Source organism: Rhinolophus ferrumequinum, chromosome 4, assembly GCF_004115265.2.
Source record: "Rhinolophus ferrumequinum isolate MPI-CBG mRhiFer1 chromosome 4, mRhiFer1_v1.p, whole genome shotgun sequence".
NCBI classification, from domain to species: Eukaryota; Metazoa; Chordata; class Mammalia; order Chiroptera; family Rhinolophidae; genus Rhinolophus; species Rhinolophus ferrumequinum.
Window position 1 is genome coordinate 61,308,958 of NC_046287.1, and position 22,244 is coordinate 61,331,201.

A 22,244-nucleotide genomic window follows, 5' to 3' on the forward strand; every position below is an offset into this window, starting at 1 on the left:
TAAACTTTTACTTATTTAAGTGTGTTTTTGTAGGACGCGTCGACTCCAAGTCAAGTAGTTGTTTCAATATAGTTGTGGAGGGCGCAGCTCACAGTGGCCCATGTGGGGATCGAACTGGCAACCTTGTTGTTAAGAGCTTGTGCTCTAACCAAACTGAGCCATCCGGCCGCCCCTATTTAGCAAAATTTTTTATGAAAGTAAAGTTTGAAAAATATTTGGTGAGCACCTACTGTGAGACAGGCACTGTTTTAAGTGTTTTGTATATATTACTTCATTTAATCTTCATAACAAATGAGGTAGATACTATTCCTGTTTCTGCAGATGAAGCAGTTGAGGCACAGAAAGCTTAATCAAGGTCACACAAGTGATCTAAGAAATATGTTTGGTGTGATGGTGGACATTTTAGAGTTTTGCCATGAACTCTTGATACTCTGGTTGAGATTTTTAAATTTAACTAATTTCAGTGAGGGTCTCTTGTGATTCAGAAATTTGTTATATTTTTACACTTTCAAAGTTAAATGTAATCAGGGGATTTTGATTAATTTTATCAGACTTACATTTTACAGATTTAAACATCAGAGTTTGATGTATACTATACAATCTCAGAGTTTAATTCCCTAATCTCTGGTTACCTCAGTCTAACCTGGATAATTCCCAATTACTTGGGTCATCTCACGTACCTTTATTTAAAGTTTTCTTATCTGCCTTGCCAATCCAAAGTCTTGTGATCAAGCCTGGACACAGAGACCTGTGGAAACTGATTCAGGTTTATTTTTTCTTTCATACATTCCTACTTTGCTATGTCTTGTCAACTTACATTTGTTCCTCGGGGCGCTCCCCTTTCTCTTCATTCTGTTGTGAGCTCTGTAGCACCCTGGACTCTTAGGGTGTCATTCTTTTCTTTTTTTAATTTTATTCGGGAATATTGGGGAACAGTGTGTTTCTCCAGGGCCCATCAGATCCAAATCGTTATGCCTCAGTCTAGTTGTGAAGGGCGCAGCTCAGCCCCAAGTCTAGTCACCCTTTTCAATCTTTAGTTGCAGGAAGGGGGCGCAGCCCACCATCCTATGCGGGAATTGAACCAGCAACCCTGTTGTTCAGAGCTCACGCTCTAACCATCTGAGCCATCCGGTCGACCCTACTGTGTCATTCTTAATGTTAGTGTTTTATTGGCCACTGAAAGCAATCATTTCTGTAATCTTTCTTTTCTTTGTCCTTATTACTGCTTTATGAATATGATGTGAGAAGGATGACTACTTCTTTAAGGGACTTGCCCAGTAGAGTCATCAAAGGATATATAAAAGCATAGACCTGCATGTCATCTGATAGTAATACCGATTTGTCAGAGTTATGGAGTTAGCACATTTCATTGATTTGACTGAAGACTCTGAAGATATTTATGAATACCTAGAAAGATGACAGGCTCATATGGGAATACTATTGTTTTAAGTGTACATGATAGATTAAAGTGTGTCCCATAAAGCCTGTATCTCTTTTTAAAGATTCGGAAACCCCGACCACAGAGAGAACGTGCTCAGTGGGATATTGGCATTGCCCATGCAGAGAAAGCATTGAAAATGACCCGAGAGGAAAGAATAGAACAGTATACTTTTATCTATATTGATAAACAGCCTGAGGAGGCTTTATCCCAAGCAAAAAAGAATGTCACCATCAAAGCCGAAGTTAAAAAAACCCGGAGACCAAGATCAGTGCTGAATACTCAGCCGGAACAGACCAATGCAGGTGAGGTGGCCTCCTCACTATCAAGTACTGAAATTCGGAGACATAGCCAGAGGCGGCATACAAGTGTGGAAGAGGACGAACCACCCCCTGTTAAAATTGCCTGGAAAACAGCAGCAGCAAGGAAATCCTTACCAGCTTCCATTACAATGCACAAAGGGAGCCTGGATTTGCAGAAGTGTAACATGTCTCCAGTTGTGAAAATTGAACAAGTGTTTGCTCTTCAGAATGCTACAGGAGATGGGAAATTTATCGATCAATTTGTTTATTCAACGAAGGTACCTCCTTTTTTCATGGTTTTTTTGGGAAACAGTATTTAATAAGTGTGAGCCCTGGCATTTAAAAGATAACACAGTCATAACATAAATACCCTTTTTATCCACTGCATTTGAAATGTATGGCCAATTTGTTCAGGAGGGGGCAAAGAAGACATTGGCAATAAGGCTGCTTTTCTTCTCCCTCCCCCGTTTTGTAATAGCCCCATCTGTACTAGATTAATCTTGAGCTGTGCAGCCAAAATTGAGGCTAGCTCCCTAAAGTCATGGGGAAAAAATAGGCACTTTGCCTATTTCTAGTTTGTATAGTTTTTCTTAGTTGAAAAGTGTGTTTCTTTTTAAACCATTTTTGTTATTTATCTGAATTAACCATTGTAATAATTGTACCTGCTGATCTGTTTGGCTCATGTTGCCTTGGGATATCTAATGCATTTTAGAGAAATACCAGAACTATGTTAGTTCTTTAACAATTACCTGTGGTGATAGCTTGGGTCTGAGGTGAATCTGAATGTCTCCATCAGCCAGCCCTGGGCCTCCATTTAGGGCACTTATACTTTAGTTTTAAGACTTTAAAACTCTTCATGAGATTTGTAATACTTATTCACTCATGGACCTCTTTACTACCCGTGCTCCCCACCAATACCACAATTGTGGGCTTGTGAATTCAATTTAGTGGCACCTCATGGATGTGCACTCTTAAAGAATTCTGTATTTCTGCAATGTTTTGTCATAGGCACATTAAAATAATTAAATATAGGTATGCCTTATTAGTGATATATTTTCCGAGAGAAGTCTAATGGTCCTCTCTTAACCTCTTTCTGCCTATAGGTTCAACTGATTTCATTAAGGCTAAAGCTGCTTGGAAAAACTTGTTACAGTCCCCCCTTGGTTCTGCTGATAGCTTTGAATAGCAAATGAATATTCTGCATCTTTTTTGAATACAAATTGGAGCTAGTTGTTACCTTTTTTTAGATACACAAATGAAGCTTTTGTCATCCCCCTCCAGAGAGTGCTATTTAAATGAAATTGGAGATAAAACTGACCTTTTATAAGTAAAGGTTTTAAAAATACATACATATTTATAAATCATTCCTTTATTTCATTGAAATACCTAAAATGAGACAGAACTGTAATTGTATTTGCTTTCTTTCTGCTCCAAGTTGCTTGTTGGACGCACATTTTGGTCACCAGGAGTGACATGTTTCTGCGCCTGTGGATGTTTTTGTCTTTCAAGATTTGTTGACATTTTCATCTGTGCATAGGGTATTTTACCAAAGGAAAATGACTAGTGTTCTCTTACTATGATACGAGTAAAGTGAGGGACTATTCAGACCAGGAAATACTTGGTTTTTGACAGAAAATTAAGTGATACGTACTCAATTTTTTAGTGACATTCATCATCTGGACTTAGAGGTTTTTTCCCCACATAATCTCATTGCGCATTTTGAAATAATCCTGATAACTTAATAAAATTGTTCTGATAATAGTAAGATAATAAATTGCTGCAATCAAGACCACATAAAATACAAGCAAATTATAGTCTTAAACTATCTTTATAAGCCAATAATGCCATTGTCTGGTAATCACCTAATTTTAAATTTGCCTTATTTTGAAGGGAATTGGTAACAAAACGGAGATAAGTGTCAGGGGACAAGACAGACTTATAATTTCTACACCAAACCAGAGAAATGAAAAGGCAACTCAGAATATATCTGAAGCAACATCTGGTTCTACAGGTAGGTATGAATGAAAAGTATACAGATGCATTTTGAGGTCATAGTTCTGTTCTGCTATAGCATGGTAGGTATGTTCCTAAGAAACTTTGAGTTATCAAAATCAAGTTACATTTTAAAAAATCAAACTATAAAAGCAATTATTTGAATAAGAAAAAATTGTTTAGGGGCTTGAGAGCTATTCATGGTAATAGTTGTTTTTCCTACAGGAATTTACGTAATAGGAGTGTTTTATAATTAAAAGAGTGTAGTTATAAAATCTGCACATACCTGAGTAAATGGACCTTTTGATTATCTCTTTTTGCATGAGAATAACAGCTTTACTCTTCCAACACATTCTTGCCATTTCCTCCTTTATTCCCTATTAGAAACAACTTGGAAGATGCACACTCTCTTTTCATTAGTCTTAGTTGTGCTTTATGTTAGTAGCTAAGGGGCCTAGGGCACAACCCTCCTACTGTAATCTGTTCTCTGATGAACAGATACCATGCATTGAAATTCAAGCTATATTGCTTATAACAGAAATGCCTATATTCAGTAAAATTGTGCCTTTGGAATAGTCAAAGTAATTTTTATTAAGAGACTGGCTTTCTAAGGACCTTATGGTTTAACTGAGTATCCGGTAGGTTTGGTTTATATAACAGTATTACTGCTTCATACAGCCATCAAGAAAAAAGTTACATATCAAACTAGCTTAGTTTAGGAGAAAGATGTTTGTTTCACTTTGTTCTTTTAAAATTTTTTTGTGATCTAACAAGTGACCAAATAACTCTCTAGAAGAATTAAAGTCTTAAGACCTGAAATAGTAATCTTGAATCATTAGTAACTCAGGCAAACCTGTGATTGAGTGACACTAAGGAAAGGAGTAAATATTTTTGTAAGGGAAATTTTGAGTAAGATTCTCATTATAAAATCTAAATAAAAACATCATTGTTCAGGAAACAACTAGGGATAGCTTTCTTTAAAAAAAAAAGGATCAAATATATGGTGATGGATCAAATATATGGTTCACCACCCACTAACTGACTGGATGGTGAACACACAATGTGATTTATAGATGATGTATTACAGAATTGTACACCTGAAATCTATGTAACTTTACTAACAATTGTCACCCCAATAAACTTCAATTTTTTTAAAAAAAGAAAGAAAACAAAAGGAATGAGGCTGCAGGACAGGGAAAGGTGGTGGCAGAGGAGATGGGGCATATATTGAGGGGGCATATTAAACAGTATGCCTTTATCCAAAATTGAGTTGAGAAAGGAATCTTCATTAAAGTTGGGGGAGTAGCAAAGTCCAATCAGACTTGCAACTTTTATCATTTCAAAATACTATATAAAAAAGTGACTTTGTGAGGGTGTCTAGTACATTATTTTGTACACCTGAAACTAATAATAAAAAAGAAAAAAATATTCAAATTAATAAAGCTACATTCATAAAATAATAATATTAAAAAGTGAAATTACAGTGTTGAAGGAGTGAATAAATAGACTTAGGATATTTTGCATTTATTAGTGATAATTGAAGATATTTGTTCCCTTCTTTGAATATTGAATGTATCTTTTGGCTTCAGCTCTCCATAGTTAGGTGTATCAGTTTTATTTTCTTTCCTTACACTATACTGTTGGTAATTTATCTGAATTTAAATGTGATTCTTAGACTAGGAGGATCTTTATTTAAACATTTATATTCTAACTAGAGAGAAAGTAAATTCTTCATATAATATGACTGATCTTAAATATTATACTTTTATTTTGAATGGAGTTGGTTATTTCCTTCCCCTCAGCTACTGAACATTTTATTTTCATGTAGTCTTTTCATTGTAAGATTTAAGTTCTATGATTTTTTTCTTTACTATTTTTTTAAGTGGAAGGTTATAATTCTTTATATCTGGAAAAAGCACACAGTTCCTTCCTTAAGCAGGCACATGTGATTAGGTTGTAAATTGATGTTGGAATCTTAATATGATGAGTGTTTTAAAGCTTTGACCTTGGTTTAAATTTGGATACCAGCAGTAGTTGATAAGCATATTTTGTCACTTTAAATGACCATTTTGCTTCTTGTGAAAATAACTTTAGTATGGGCATATCTTCACTTTATTGTGCTTCACAAAGGTTTGTGTTTTTTCCAAATTAAAAGTAAGACCCCTACCTCCAGCAAAAAGATTACAATTTGCTTTATTGCAGTACTCACTTTATTGCATTGGTCTGGAACTGACCCACAATATCTCCTAGGTATGCCTGTAGTTGAAAAGTCAGAAAAGAGATTTGATCTCCCTTCAGAAATGAATTGCATCGTCATCTCAGTTGGTGTTAACTACTCAGGGAGAATTCTTGAGCTTTTTCCTAGTAAACTTAGGAGATACATAGACCGTGACACTGCTACATTTCTATGGTTTGCAGAATTGTATTTATACCAGATTTCTAAGCTGTTTTCCAAATCCAGAGATGCTCACTTTCTCCTCTTTTAGACCATAAACAATACTTTTTAGTGGTTTTAGATGTAGTAGCATTTATGTTCTTAAGGTAGCTTTCAGAATAATTTTAAGAGGTCATGTTGCCTTATCTTCCGTAAGACAGTAGATCAAATATCATCTGTACTTGATGGAACAATTCTGTTATCATCCTCAAAACAAGATTTTTTGTTTGTTTTAAGCAGTTCTATCTATATGTTGTTCTTCCCTGGTAGGTACTTGAATATTGATGATCACACTAAAGTATGGATCTCTGGGATACTCAGGTGCCTCTGAGGGTAGATATCTGTTGTTTTGGTAAATATTTTCATCAGTGTAAGGAGAAGAGTGAGAATAAAGGAAGGAGCTAGCAACTTCATTTGTGACTTCTCTGCTAGAAATCAATTAACCACAATTCAGAAACTATATATTATGAAACTGCCTACTCCTTCCCCAGAACAAAAGTAGTTGGATTCTTCCTTGTTTTAGCCTTGAACTAAGGGGAGGGAAGGGAAGCCTTTTACATATAGACAAAAACAATAAAACCAAATAATATGCAGGTGATCTGAAGGCTTTTTTGAAGTAGCTTCTGCCAGATTTTACAGGAGGTCTAATCAGCTTTCTGATACGGCAAGCAAAAGGTGTTTATTATCTAGGAAGGATCGTTTAGGTGGTCCAAGCACTGAAAAGATGTAGAATAGCTGCACTGAAGGTATCATTCTTCTCAGGGTTACAGAATGGAATCATTCCTGACTTAGTGTTCTTTCAAGTTGTGGTCTTCAATCTGTTTTATCCTTTGCAAATTGGGGTCCATGTGAGTTTTCTTTAGTTTACCTTCCAAGAATTTTACTGTTTAAAAATCTTAATAGTTTCTTATTTTACCATTTAATATGAAAAAGCTTGATGATTTGTTTCAGCTAGTTTTCCATGACTAATTATTTCTAAAGTATAACAAGTCCCTTGATAACCAAAGTAATGATTTAGTTTTGGTCAGCATTTTTGTGCCTTTCCTGCTTTTTCCTTTTCGTTGTTAATAATATAACAATAGGAAAACTTGTATAAGTGCACTGTTAAGCATTTGATACATAGAATTAATTTAATTCATTTGTTAAAATGCAAAATATGTAGTACTGATTGAATTTTGAACCAATAATTCCTAATGTGAACTATGAGTATAAAGTCATTTTCCTCCATGCCTTCAGTCCCTTTTTCCCTTGAATTATAATTACCTAAATGTGTTTATCTGCCTTAAAACTAAACTATGTCTCTGCTATTTTAGTTTGACTATAATTTTAAAAGCTCTAGTCTCTTAATTTGTATAATTTAGAGTCTTTTATGAATCCCAGTCTCAGCCTATGAGCCTTTATAATTTGATCTATAAAAATTTTTATGTGCTCCCAAATATTTAATAGCTTTTTAGTGATTTATAATTAAAAGACCAAAAGAAATGGATAAAGAAAGTAGGGAATTTGGTCAAATCTTAATTACATAAATGTCGAGGCATCCTTAAATGAGTTTTCAATCATTTGTTTATTTCTTTAAATCGTCTCTTAGGCTCAGTAGAAAAAAAGCAACAGAGAAGATCAATTAGAACTCGTTCTGAATCAGAGAAATCCACTGAGGTTGTGCCAAAGAAGAAGATCAAAAAGGAGCAGGTTGGCTTCCTACATGTAGAGAGTTAAAACATTGTATTTGTAAATGTTGTGGCTTATATTGGTATCTTAAAAGAAAGAAACTTTCCCCACACTGGGTTTCCTTTCTGGACTATCTTATGCTTCGGCCCTGGTGAATTCCAGTACCCAATTCTAATACAACCATCCTGTGATTCTGCTTCAAGCATTTTCACAGAAAACAATCAGGCTTCAGGAGATGGGAAGCCAGTGGTGCAAGACTCTTAAGGAATTCCTCACATTTATTTTGAAATTTCTGTTAAGAGCAAAATGATTTCATGTTTTCATGATTTTTATTTGGAACCATCATTGAGTTCCCTTTTTTTTCTTTGATTTTTGGTTTAAGCTGCTGGTATGTATTGTTTTTATTTTTTAAACAAATCAAATTAATTTAAGTACTAGAATTATATTTAAGAAGCATAATCATAGATGATCTGGTTTTTCTGTTGGTATCACAGATTTTTTGGAATGTTATTTTCCCAGTGGACTGACACTCATCTGTTATTAGGTTATCAGATAAACACTATTTAAGTAAAAAAAAAAAAAAAAAAAAAAAAAAGAGGAGGGGCATTTTGACTAAAGGGTCTTAAACCAATCTAATCAGTGTGTTATATTCATATTAAATTACCTTTTCAAAGAAATTTTTAGAAACCATACTCCCTTTAATTAAACTCACAGTCAGAATTTTTTTAAAGTGAAAGAATATCCATTTTTATAGCCAAGGCAGCTGTTATTAAACAAAAAGGATTCTGAATGGTATTAGTTCCAATAAGTTTTATATTTTTAAAACCAATTAATATGGAAGAGTGTGAACTTCTATTATTTCTTTCATAATTTTAAACTTACAAACTTAAAAGGTGACTTTGTGGGTGCTCTATGGTATCATCAAGCATGTAAAACAATTTTCCCAGAAATATTTAACTAAAATTTAGATAATATACTAATTTGTCATTCATTTATCATAATTAACTTTCATACTTAGGAAATTATATTCCAAAAAATCTTTCTAAGGTCTTGCAAGTCTACAGTATTCATCACCCAAATTAAGTTGTGATTTTGCCAGCTGGTTCCCAAATTCAGTCTGTGACCAGTCAGTTTAAAATTAATAAGCAGAATGAGTACAAAAATGGGACAAATTGTTAATGCCACTGTGTTATAGTTAGTAGTAGAACAATACCAGTGATTGTTTAGAAGATTTTATATTTGTATTACTAATTGTATCTTATAAAAGCGCTTCTGTTGTATGTTTTTTTACCTGTTGTAAAAAAAATAAAAATTTTTTTAAAAAGCTTAGAACAATCCTTAAATATTTACAAAATGTGTTTCAACATGCATATTTCACCACATCTTAAAGAAACATAAAATTCAGTTCATAGCTTAAACAGGAACTCCTCCAAACAGCATCCTTTCTTTAATTCCAATGGTTAATCCTCAAATTACCACGTGTTTTACATATACATTGGCAGAATAACTTCTGATCTCGCTCTCCTAATGTAGGATCAAGACACTGTTCATAAGACACTCAAGAAAGTGCTTTTGCAATATCACAAACTTATTAAGTTTGTACTAGCAGCAAAAGTATTGAGCTTCCAGCTGTATGGAGCCCTGTAGCACTCTCTACAGAGAGGGTCCTGATTCCCAGCAACTTAGCTGTGAGTGCAGGCGCGGAAGGGTCTTAAAGTGGCGTGAGTTACATTAACCTGAGTATCATAGTAAGTAAAAATTTATCCTAACGTCTTTGGGGCGGGAGGGGTTTTATAGCAACATCGGGGCTGGTTGCAGAAACAACCCCTCTCTTGCCTCCCAGACACTGAGGAAAGTAATCTTGTTTTCTTCATCGACCAAGGGAATGGTGGGAAAAGTTTGCTAGCAAGCATGTGGCTGTGCGTTGTCACCTGGTATTCAGCACAGGCAGCTAGGATTTAAACCCTCCCTGACCTTGAGACAGAGAACTTTACCCAGAAGATGGGACTGAGTTCAGATTCAGATACATTAATTCATTCATCGTGACTTAGATTGATGGAAGTATTTTTTTTTTCCCTCTATTAATCAAAAGTGGAAAAAAACTCCTTGTTAATGCCATATTTTTCTGTCCAAACAGGTTGAAACAGTTCCTCAGGCTACAGTGAAGACCGGATTACAGAAAGGTGAGTCACTATAATGTTGCTTTGCATTTCCTTGATTAAAACCAATTTTAAAGAATTATTTGTACTTCATGTATTTTTGTTTGTCTCTGTAAATCATTGTTGTTGCTTTTCAGTCAATAATTTGTGTGAAATTGAAGTATTCTCTGGGGGGGGGTGTGTGGTGTGTGTGTGTGTGTGTGTGTGTATGTGTCTGTGTGTGACTTTTAGAGTGATCTTATTCTGTATCTCCATGTGAAAAGTCTCATTTGTTTTAGTAAATTGGAAAACACCACATAGACTTGGTACTGTTTCCAACTTTTCTCCATAAATTCTGGGGTTTCACTGGTTTATAAACTAGGGATGTGACGAATCCACTTTTTTTGGTATTCGACTGAATACCGAATAGTAGCTGTTAATGTTTGTCAAACATGGACTATGACAAATCAGACAAGACAACATGATTGAAAAAAATCTTTCCACGTTTATTTTTACAGTGCTGTAAAATCTTTTCGTAAATTAAAATGATTCATAGCATATTTATGGCCATTATTAGATGACCTTATGCAAGTCTATTTGAGATATGCACAAAGTTTAAGAAACCTTAAACTTATATCTGTATTTTCTGTGTGCAATTTGACTACAGTACAAACTCCATAGCATGATTCGTGCGTTTTTGATGAGATCATTCAGACTGTATTTAATACCTGTAGTTTACTCTGGGCAAATTGCATTATTTATTTAAAAAACAAAAAAACAAAACACCAGCCTCTCTGCATTCTCGGGGAGAAGTCTGCAGCGATGGTCTCCGTGGAGATCCTCAGCAGAACTGAACAGCCTCTCGGAGGGAACACTGCTTGGCGGAGCTCCAAGAAAAGACATCGCGATCGCTGCGAGATTAGGAGGCCTGATTGCGTTGTGTTTCCACCATTCCACAGGGTCGGCGGACCGGGGAGTGCAGGGCTCTGTCAGATTCAGTGACAGCTCCGTCTCCGCAGCGATTGAGGAAACTGTGGACTGAGATTCCTGTACAATTTCATCCCAGAAACTCCAGACTTGTAGTCTCCATGCAAGATTTCTTTGTCGGCGGCTCGATAAACAGTTTCTTTGTTTTCAATTTTGATTTTGCCAATCATCATTATTGGCATTTTCCTGCCTGGTTTCTTCTTCAAGACTCTGAACAATTGCTTTAACATTCAAATGATTTTTTTTTTTTTGGTCTGAGCTGGATGGGTACAGCTTAAATCATGGGTCCAGCCTAAAAACCACCGTTTAACTTACACTGATCGATTTCAACATGGACTGTTTTTGTTTTTTTGTTTTTAAATAAAGCATCATTAATGCACATCTGCAGGGTTTTGCCAAACAGCCCAAACTGTATACATTACAATCATTAAAAGCTCTTATTTTTTTTTAATATTAGTGCCGTTATCATGGAGAACAGCATGGCAGCTGTCTTTGGCAGTCTGTCATTTTTCTAACATTTTCAGAAACTCATCGGAAATGGCGGTACCTGTGTTTCCCTTCGAAAGCCTCTCAGTACAGCACTCCTGTTCCTCTGTTAAAACTCCTTGTTAATCCAGTGATCTTTTAGGCCAAGGAAATATTTTGTGGTGTTCTGGGTCCATACACCAGCAATGAAGGAGCTAGATTTGTGTACTTGTGTTTTTTAATCAGCGTTAACGTGGGCAGGCACCCTCATTTATAGATGTAAGGAAACATTCAGTGAAAAACTTGTAGAATGGGATGTGATAACGAGGTTCCAGTAATCTGAGCAGTCTAAAGAGACCCACATCCTCCACCACAGAACATGGCTATACACCAAGTGCTACTCCCACTCAGCCTGTTGCGGATCTCCATGGCCTCAGGAGACTTGTGTCTCCATGGTCTCTTCTGGACTGCACACTTCCACCATAGCTTGCTGGGCTGGTCTAGATGTCTGTCTGTTGTATGGAAATTTGGGGGGAAAAATCCAAAACACAAACTGTGGGTTGAAATATTAACCGTCTCCTTGGTTCCTTGGTATTCACTGTGCCTGATCTGCACATTTCATCGTGGCTGTTTCTGTATAGCCTATACTGCATTAGCCCAAGAGATTGTTGCTTTGTAACTTTTTGCACTATTGTTTTGGCTGGATTTGTATTACACACAGTTTTAAAAAAAAATTCCACACTATTCTCTGCCTTTTTTTTTTTCTAAATATATATATATATTTATTCCGCAAATTCCACTTAGAGGCCTCTCATCCAGCTCTTCGTGATTTGGCTGCACTTGAACATTGATTGTCTGTTTACAACCCTCAGCAATGTGCCTCCTAAATGGCATGACATATGTAGATGTGCTGCAGCACTTGTTAATGGTCACAATAAATGACACTTCACCAAGGAAATCTCTGAACAATTAAGAACATCCAAAATTTATTTGGGGGGTAATAATCAACTAAATTGCAAAATTCCGGGGAAAATGGCACTATCCGTGTACGAATCGAATACAAATCAAAGATTTGTCACATCCCTAATAAAAACAAGATGGAGATGTCTCTGCAACCATATTTGTAAGCTACACAGTGTGTTGGGTTTTATGTCTTCCCCTCCAAATCGAGTGTTTCTTTTGGATTGCTCCAAATAAATCAGCTATCCTACAGTTTTGATAGAATTGGTTTTTAGGTTCGAACTTGGGCTCTGTTGACTGAAAATAGCTTTAGAGCAGGAGCACTGAATTAAATGCTTTGATAGAGCGGTTGTAAATTAAATCACTATCAGGAAGGTCAGAAGCTTACGAAGTTTTTTGACTCGTGACTTCAATGTTACAAAGAGAGCTGTGCTTTTTTCACACTACAGATGAGTTTGGGGAAAGAAATATTCTCCCACAAAAATAAAACAAACTTTAAGCACTATTTTAGGATTAATTTCGGTGTATTGTATTAAGGTGCCAGCGAGATTTCAGATTCCTGTAAACCTCTAAAGAAAAGGAGTCGCGCCTCAACTGATGTAGAAATGACTAGTTCAGCATACAGAGACACATCTGACTCCGATTCTAGAGGCCTGAGTGACCTACAGGTAAATATGTTCAAGGGTCTGAGCACAGGGCTCTTTTTTGCTTTGCCAAACCAACTAACATGCATATTGCTTTGCCTGACTTATTTGGGGAGAATGGGCATTTAAAAAAATATCCATAGTGAAGAAATCATTTTGATTATTTTGTAACTATGAGTGTCTTAATTTTGCTGATCTCTCACATAAGAGAAGCATAGTTTGTTTTTTAATTTTAACTGGGGTTTCTCTCAAAACACTAGACATATGGTATCCAGGTGTTACAGAAAGAAAGAAAAAAATGTATCAAAGTTTATTTAAACAACTCTTACTAGGGTTTTCATAGCACTTAACTTTGAGGAAGTTTTTGTTTTGTGTTTCTTAAAAATGTGCTATGTTTTCCGTGTAGGTAGGCTTTGGAAAGCAAGTAGATAGCCCTTCAGCTACTGCAGATGCAGACGTTTCTGATGTTCAGTCTGTGGATTCAAGTTTGTCAAGAAGAGGCTTTGGAATGAATAAGAAGGACACTGTGTGTCAGGTAAGCAAGTGACCTATAGCTTGAAGCAATTGCTATCATATTCTGCCAATAATATACTTACCCCTGGTTGGAGAGGGTAGTATCTTTCTAAATTAAAGATTACTTTAAAGCTATGGATCTAAAATCCATTTCTGGCTCTTCCCCTTTCTGAGTTGGAATGCTTATTCACATGTAAATGTCAGTCTTCATTGTGATACTGTATTATAATTGGAAGTAAATGGCAGACGACTGATTGAAAAAATGTTTTCTTAAAATTAAGTTAGTATTAAGTTTTAATGTATATGTAACCCTTTTTTCAGAAAACTCCTTTGCCCTGTGAAGTATGCAGATTTCAAAGGAGGAATCGTAAAAGATCAAATATGACTTTTAAACTTTATACCATATGGATATGGAAGTAGTTATCTGATTCAGTGGTTCTCACAGTGCGGGCCAAGGACCAGCAGCATCAGTATTGTCAGGGTACTTGTTGAAAATGCAAATTCTTGGGCCCCACCCAGACCTACTGAATCAAACTCTAGGAAAGGGACCCCTTAATCTGTGTTTTAACAAACCTCTGGTGATTCTGATGCCTGCTAAAGTTTGAGAACCACTGCTTTTTGCCATTTTCCAGATTTGTGAAAGCTCTGGTGATGCTCTGATTCCTTGTGAGGGAGAGTGCTGCAAACACTTTCACCTGGAGTGCCTGGGATTGACATCACTCCCTGATGGAAAGTTCATCTGCATGGAATGTAAAACCGGTAAGCTTACTTATTTTGATAGATATGAAGAAATGGATAGGGAGGAATGTGCAATGCCAGCATCTCCTATGATATCTAATTATTTCACTTTTGTGTAGCTCTTAACCTCCTGTCCCACAGGTATTTCAATAAATTAAGACCATTCGGTGATTAGGCTTCCTAGGATCAAAAGAATAGTTAGCAATATTATTGTCAAATTTCGTCCTATCATTGCCTTAATCATAAAAATTTATGAAATCATTGAGGTGTATCTAAAGAGCTATATAAAATTTGTAGAGTGAATTATTTTTCAGATGGCTTTGAAATTTATGTGCTTAATAAATTGATTTAAAGTCCTTGACTTTAATAGACTGGAATGTGTCAATCACAAACTGTAACCATGGTGATGGTATTTTTTTTAGTGAAAAGATGGAGCTGTTGGAAATTGTTTTTTAAACATGCGGGTTTTGGAGTCACCATTTATTTCTTATACCCTACCCCAAATAGACTACCACCTATCAAAATAATTTGTAGAGAAAGAAATATGGAAGTTTATATTTCTTCTCTATGTAGCCATGATTCTAGTTAAAGTAATGGAAAGCAGGAAGTAGAATTGTTTAATCTGTAACAAGGCAAGTGAAAAGTCAACTGGAGATAGCATGGTAGTGCTTTAATGAACCATGTTCGTATGCTTTTTGTTTGTTTTTGCTATGAGGAAGGAACTGTGAGTCAACTGGATATCAAGTATTTATGATATGCTGATCTTACTCTTGATACTTTATTATTTTCCTACTCCTTTCCCCCCTTTATTTGGATTCTCATATATTGATTTTTTCCTTTTTTATTTGATAGTATGCCTCCTAAAATCGTTTAGATATTCTGAAATCCACTGGAATGGTAATTGTTTTCTGAACACTTAATACAAGCCAGGTGCTGTTAGCACTAATCATTTTTTCCTGTTATCTCATTTGGTTCTCATAATACAATGAGGAGCATACTATTATTTTCATTTCACAGAGGGTGAAAATGAGGATTAGAGAATTTAGTTTAGTATCTTGCCCAAAGTCACAAAAACAGCATATGATGAAACTGGGATTTAAACCCAGGAGGCAGCTTGAGCCCAGAATCCTTGCTCTTTCCCATTGCCTTCTACCCCTTGACAAGGTAGGATGAAGAACATGTATCATACACACTCTCTCTTTCTCTCATACGTACACATGTAAAAATTAAGCTATAGAAGCTGTTTTGAACATATAACTTACATTTTTCCCTATATAAGATACTGTTTTATTCATCACATTTAGACTCTAGTAAAACTTTTGAACAGTTTGCCAACTGGCAGTCTCAGGGTCAAATTATCTGCACATTGTTTTATTTGGCCCTCAAAATGTGTTTTGAATGTGTGAACATGGGTGAGGCACGTACTCCTGGTTTCTCACATTCTCTAGCATTCCCTTTTTCTAAAACTGTCACTCTAGTCATTTATGTGCCCCTTGAAGCACATAAGTTAGCAATCTCTGATTTAGACTACTGATAGAAAGGACCATGTAGCTCAGTATTAAAACACTCTTTTAAGGCTTCTCCTAACCCTAAAATCCAGCAGTATTCTGCCAACATAGGTTAAATATAATCCAATTTGGTACACATCTATTAAGAAATTTAAGAGGGAAATTTGCTTTAAAAACAATTAAGTAGAACAAAGTTGGAGGACTCACTTCCTGATTTCAAAAATTAATACAAAGCTACAGTAATTAATTAAAGCTACAGTGCGATTCTTGCATAAAGACAGACATATAAACCAATGGAATAGAATATGGAGTCCAGAAATAAACATTCACATATATGGTTAAATGATTTCTTGAGAAGGGTGTAAAGACCATTCAGTGGGTAAAGGATAGTCTTTTCAACAAATGGTACTGGGAAAACTGGATATCGACATGTGGGAAAAAAAACGAAATTGGACCCTTACCTAATACCATATTCAAAAACAATTCAAAATGGATCAGAGATCCATGGATCTAACATAAGAGCTAAAACTATAAAACTCTTAGGAAAAAAACGGGAAAAGCTTCATGACATTGGAACTGGCAGTGATTTCCTGGATATGATAGCAAAGGCAACAAAAGAAAGACAAATTGAAAACTGTGTACCCTAAATGACACTATCAACGGAGTGAAAAAGCAGCCCACAAAATGAGAGAAAATATTTGCAAAAAGCATATCTCACAAAGGATTAATATTCGAAATATATAAAGAATCCCTACAACTCAACAAAAAATAAACAACCCAATTCAAAATTGGACAAAGGACTTGAATAGACATTTCTCCAGAGAAGATACACAAATGGCCGATAAGCACATGAAGAGATGTTCAACATCATTAGTAATCAGGCAAATGCAAATTAAAACTACAATTAAATGCCACGTCACACCCATTAGAATAGCTATTATGAAAAAAAAAAACAAGTATTGGCTAGGATGTGGAGAAATTGGAACACCGCACTGTTGGTGGGAATGTAAAATGGTATAACTGCTATGAAAAACAGTATGGCGGTTCCTCAAAAAAATTTAGAATTACTATGAAAACATAGAATTACTATGTAATCCAGCAGTTCCACTTCTGGGTAGATACCCAAAAGAATTGAAAGTAGGGACTCAAACAGGTATTTGTACACCCATCTTTATTGCAGCATTATTTACAATAGTCGAAAGGTGGAAACAACCAAATGTCCATCAATGGATGAATGGATAAATAAAATGTGGTATGTATATTACAATGGAATATTATTCAACTTTAAAAAGAAATGAAATAAATACTGATACATGAAACAACGTGGATGAACCTTGAAGATGTCATGCTGAGTGAAATTACCCAGTCACAAGGACAAATATATGATTCCACTTACATGAGTTACCTAGAGTGATGAAATTCATTGAAACAGTAAAGTAGAACAGTTGTTACCAGGGGTTGGGTGAGGAGAGAGGAATGGGGAGTTATTGTTTAATGGGTACAGAGTTTCAGTACGGGCTGATGAAAATATTCTGGCAATGGACACTGGTGATGGTCGTAAATTAATGTGAATGTACTTAATGTCACTGAACGGTATACTCAAAAATAGTTAAAATGGTAAATTTTATGTTGTATATTTTAACCACAATTTAAAATACAATTATAGTTCACCCTTGAACAACACAGGTTTGAACTGCTTGAGTCCATGGATTTTTTCCAATGAATACTGTATATTGGAAATTTTTTTGGAAGTTTCCTTACAACCATGAAGTAATCGTATCAATTACCCATACTAGGCTACCATGAAGCAATCATATTGCTGCTGCTTCTATATCAATGCATGAATCATTGCACCTGTAAATAAATACGAATTTATTTTTCACGTTATCTTTCCATTTTTGATGTCTAGAGTTAGTAATATAACATCTACAGTGTTTTGTATCATTTAAGACAATATTGATGTAGGTACTGACAGACAATTCCTCTTGTAAACAGATGACAAACTTACAGTGTCAGTCAATACAGTGCAGTACTGTAGGCATATTTTCTCATGATTTTCTTAACATTTTATTTTCTCTAGCTTACTTTATTGTAAGGATATAGTAAATAATGCATATAACATACAAAATATGTGTTGACCGACTGTTTATGTTATTGGTAAGACTTCCAGTCAACAGTAGACTATTAGTAGTTAAGTTTTATGGGGGGTCAAAAGTTAGATGCGGATTTTTGGCTGCACGGGGTGGGGAGTCAGGACCCCTAACCCCTGTGTTGTTTAAGGATCAACTGTACTTTTTACTTGTTTTTTAAATTGCTTTTGATTTATTTATTACATGAAAATTAGTTTAATACCAATTTGGTACACTTCCAACATATTAGGAGTGAAAACTCAAATTCTTTAAACCATTATTAAGGTCAATTAGGAACTTTTGTTTATCAAAAAGTAAGCACTTTACATATAAAAAATATTACAAGATACATGCCTAATAAGTTCTTATACTACCTATTTCTATCATTTAAGACAAATGTGATTTCTGGAAAGAAAGCATTTTCATTTGTCCTTTCAAATAAAATGTGTAACCTGCCATTTTACTTATTATTTACTTAATCTAAATGAAGACCATGTCCTAGTGAGAAGAGGGTATTTATTGGAAGCATTCACATGCTAGATCTCTAAGCATAAATCTTAAAGGGGTCTGATAGTTCAGCTCTCTATTATATAACAGTATCATTGTTATAACAATTTTCATTTCTGTTAAACTTATTTTGATCAATTTGCAAATGAAACCTTAACTATTTCATTTTTACATAGAGCAGTCAGTTTATGCATTAGGCAAAGCTGGAAAGTCAGACCACTTAACCTTTAAAATAATTTTCTTTTAATATTTTAAATTTCTAAAAGTTAATTCAAAAACGATACTACTGCTTTCATGTCTACATGAATATAATTTGAAATTATTTATATGCAACAGGACAACAAAAACCCTGCTGTACTCTATTTTATTTCTACAACAAAACCAGTAATAAAAAACAAAACCCACAAATATTTGAACATCACAGTTGTAAGTACTAATTTTAAAGAACGTTTATAATTCAACCAATTTGTACAGGTTAGGTCCTTCCAAAATCAAATCTAACTTTCCGTAAAAAAATCAAACCAAAAAACTATTCCTTCTATTTTTTTCCTTCAGATTTTTTATAGTATTGTAAGGAAAATGGGCAGAAGACTTGAACACTTCCCAAAAGATGATATCCAAATGGCCAATAAATAATCACTTATAATTTCCATATGTAAAACACAATCCTAATAAAAAAGAAAATTAATTACAACTAGACATCTTATTCAGACATCAAGGACAAAGAAAATATTAGAATTACCCACAGAAAAGAATTACTTTCAAAGAATAGCGAAACAATAAAAACGTTGTAATTTGCAGTTCTTTGATTACAACTAAACATTTTTTTTTGTATCTTTATCGACTCTCTTGTGAATGATCTGTTTATGTGTCTTGTCCATTTATGTATTGCAGTGTTAAAGGTGTTATTATTTGTTAGTATTTTAAATTTATATATAATAACACAAATAATACATAAATACAGTGTTATGAAAATATAGATCACTACTCTTAATCCTAGGCTCCTACTTAATTCTAACCCTCACCAGAAGTAACCATTGTTATCAGTTTGGTGTATAGCCCAGTAAACCTGTGTGTGTGTGTGTGTGTGTGTGTGTGTGTGTGTGAAACATTTTTGTGTGTGTTGTAATAAAAATGAATTTTACCATTGTTCTGCGACCTGCTTTTTTCACAAGTAGAATTTCTAGGTCACAGAAAGTGAATGTACTTTTTAAAAAATGGATACTGCCTTGTTTCCTTCTAAGGCAGTTTCTTCCAATTTAAACTCCTACCAGCAGTACATAAGAGTTATCTGTTTCCCTATACCTTGATCAACAATTGATATTATCAAACTTTTAATGTTTTTTCCTATGTGATGAGTTTTTTAAATGTTACTTGTGGTTTTAATTAGCATTTATATGATTACTAGTGAAGTTGAGTATTTTTTCCTGTTTATTGGCTTTCTGCTTTCTGTAAATTGTCCATATCCTTTACCCACTTTTTATTAGGCTGTTTTATTTCTATATTGATTTATGGTACTTTTTAAGTCTTGTTTAGTTACCTTGGCTATATATGTTGCATATATTTTCTCTATGTTTGAACTCCTTATATAACAAAGTATAATCCTTTGTCATCTTTGTTGCATGTATTTTTCCATACCTGTTTGTCTTTTACTTGTTCCTTCCTTTTTTTCTATTCTAATTGGCCCTCTTTCTTCCTTTAAATATTTGGCAGATTGACCAGTGGAGCCACAGGGGCATAAAGTTTTCTTTGTTTGAAGTTTTTAAATTATAGTTTCAATTTCTTTAATAGTTTATATAACTAATTATATTTTCTATTTTTGTGACAGTGTTGGTAAATTTTGTGTTTTTAGGAATCCATTCATCTAAATTTTCAAATTTATTGGCAAAAATGTAGTGATCTCTATTTTATTATCTTTTTAACTTTGTAGGATTTGTAATGATGTATCATTTTTAATTTCTGATATTGTTAATATGTATTGCTGATTTTTCTCCCTTTCTTAAATTAGTGACTCTTACCAGGGATATCAGTTTTATTCATCTTTTTCAAAGAACCAACTTTTGGTTTTCTTAATCCTCCCCAGTGTTTATTGATTTCATTTCATTCTTAAAGAGTGCTTTCACTAGATATACAATTCTGGCTTGGTAACAATTTTCTTTTAGCCCTTTGAAGATAACATTCCGTTATTTTCTGGCTTCCATTTTTCTCTTTTAGTCAGCTCTCAACCTTACTGTTGATTCTTTGAAGGTAATTCTCTTTTCTTTGGGTAATTTTAATATTTTTTCTTTGTCCATAATTTTCCACAGTTTGAATAAGATGTCTAGCTGTAATTTTCTGCATTTTTAAATTAGGATTATGAGTTTTCATCTTAACCCCTGTACATATGGAAATTGTAAGTGATTAATGGAATCTGTCTTTTCTCTGGTAGTTTTTTTTTCACATTTGTTCTGTGTTGGGAAGACCTTGACACACTCAGCTCTCAGGTATTGAAAAATTCTGTTCTGAGTTTTTAATGGAAATAATTTTAGAAGTGGAGATCTAAATTATTTTTAGTGCTATATCTCTAAATTCATTATCAATTACTATAGCAAATCAATTCTAGAAAAATTTGTTAAATAGTATTTTAATTTAACCATTTATTTTCAATGCCTTTTTTTGTGTATTAAAATCTTACACATAATAGAATTTCTTTTGGGAGGGTAGCTCTTTGATACCAGTAGCTGCTTCTATTTAAAAGGAATATGCTTTAATCAGATTTTATTTAATCTGTGTTCCTTACCAATTTTCCAGGACAGCATCCATGTTTTTCATGTAAGGTGTCTGGTACAGATGTGAAGCGTTGCTCTGTCGGTGCTTGTGGGAAATTTTATCATGAAGCCTGTGTCCGCAAATTCCCCACTGCCATTTTTGAATCAAAAGGATTCCGCTGTCCCCAGCACTGCTGCTCTGCCTGCTCTATGGAGAAAGATATCCACAAAGCAAGTAAAGGTAAAACAGAACTAAGGAAGGGAACAAAGTATTTTTTAAGCTCAGTCGCAAATAATCAGCATATCATTATAAAGAATATCAAGCATTCTCTCTGTTTATCTGTAGATATAAGAGCTCAGCCACAAGAGATAGCATAATAAGTAAAGATTAGGTTCTAATTCAGACCATGAGAAGAAAATTCCATATGTTCAAAATTGCCCTTGGAAATCTCTTAAACAGGTGCCATATTGGAGACTACCACCTCTCCAGCAATGGAGCAGATAAATTTTTCTTTGTTCTCTAGATGGGCGCTGTATTTAGGGGCCATATAGCATAGGAATGACAGAACCAAACTATGGAGAAAAATATTTTTATCTTACTATAATCAACATTGCATGGAAATCCAAAAGAGCCCAAATCCAAAAATCTCATTTTACGTATCCAGCTGATACCTTAGTACATAGATTCCCTTTTGACTTACCTTTAAACAGGTCGTATGATGAGATGTTTGAGATGTCCAGTAGCCTATCACTCTGGAGACGCTTGCATTGCTGCCGGAAGCATATTTGTGTCCTCCTACATTCTCATCTGTAGTAATCATTCCAAACGGAGCAGTAATTCGTCCTCTGCTGTAAATGTAGGCTTTTGTTTCGTTTGTGCAAGAGGTGAGTGTCAATCCTTTTTATGTCTTTCTGAGTTCATTGGCATATTTCCCCTTTAAAATAGTTTCAGTAATATCCCTAAGAGAGATTAACACTTCCAGTAACTAGTCTCTTTTATAACATTAGACATTCAAATTGTTAGAATATTAATTCTTCCATAAATTAAGCTAAAGTCTTCATTTTTTAATAACT

The 22,244-nt window shown here is 34.5% G+C and overlaps 1 protein-coding gene across 9 annotated transcripts in view; it reads left to right on the forward strand.

Moving 5' to 3' along the window:
- Nucleotides 1-22,244, forward strand: part of NSD3 (nuclear receptor binding SET domain protein 3) — a 101,407-nt gene that overhangs the window by 45,644 nt on the left and 33,519 nt on the right. For 8 of the 9 annotated variants that reach the window (XM_033104177.1, XM_033104181.1, XM_033104183.1 and 5 more), the window contains 9 exons: nucleotides 1,503-2,018; nucleotides 3,631-3,751; nucleotides 7,755-7,855; nucleotides 9,972-10,017; nucleotides 12,922-13,052; nucleotides 13,435-13,563; nucleotides 14,174-14,300; nucleotides 21,214-21,411; nucleotides 21,882-22,055. In XM_033104177.1, the coding sequence (XP_032960068.1) occupies nucleotides 1,503-2,018; nucleotides 3,631-3,751; nucleotides 7,755-7,855; nucleotides 9,972-10,017; nucleotides 12,922-13,052; nucleotides 13,435-13,563; nucleotides 14,174-14,300; nucleotides 21,214-21,411; nucleotides 21,882-22,055 (1,543 nt within the window). Of the gene's footprint in view, nucleotides 1-1,502; nucleotides 2,019-3,630; nucleotides 3,752-7,754; nucleotides 7,856-9,971; nucleotides 10,018-10,931; nucleotides 12,556-12,921; nucleotides 13,053-13,434; nucleotides 13,564-14,173; nucleotides 14,301-21,213; nucleotides 21,412-21,881; nucleotides 22,056-22,244 lie in introns of those variants that run through there. The other variant, XM_033104185.1, reaches the window with a different exon arrangement.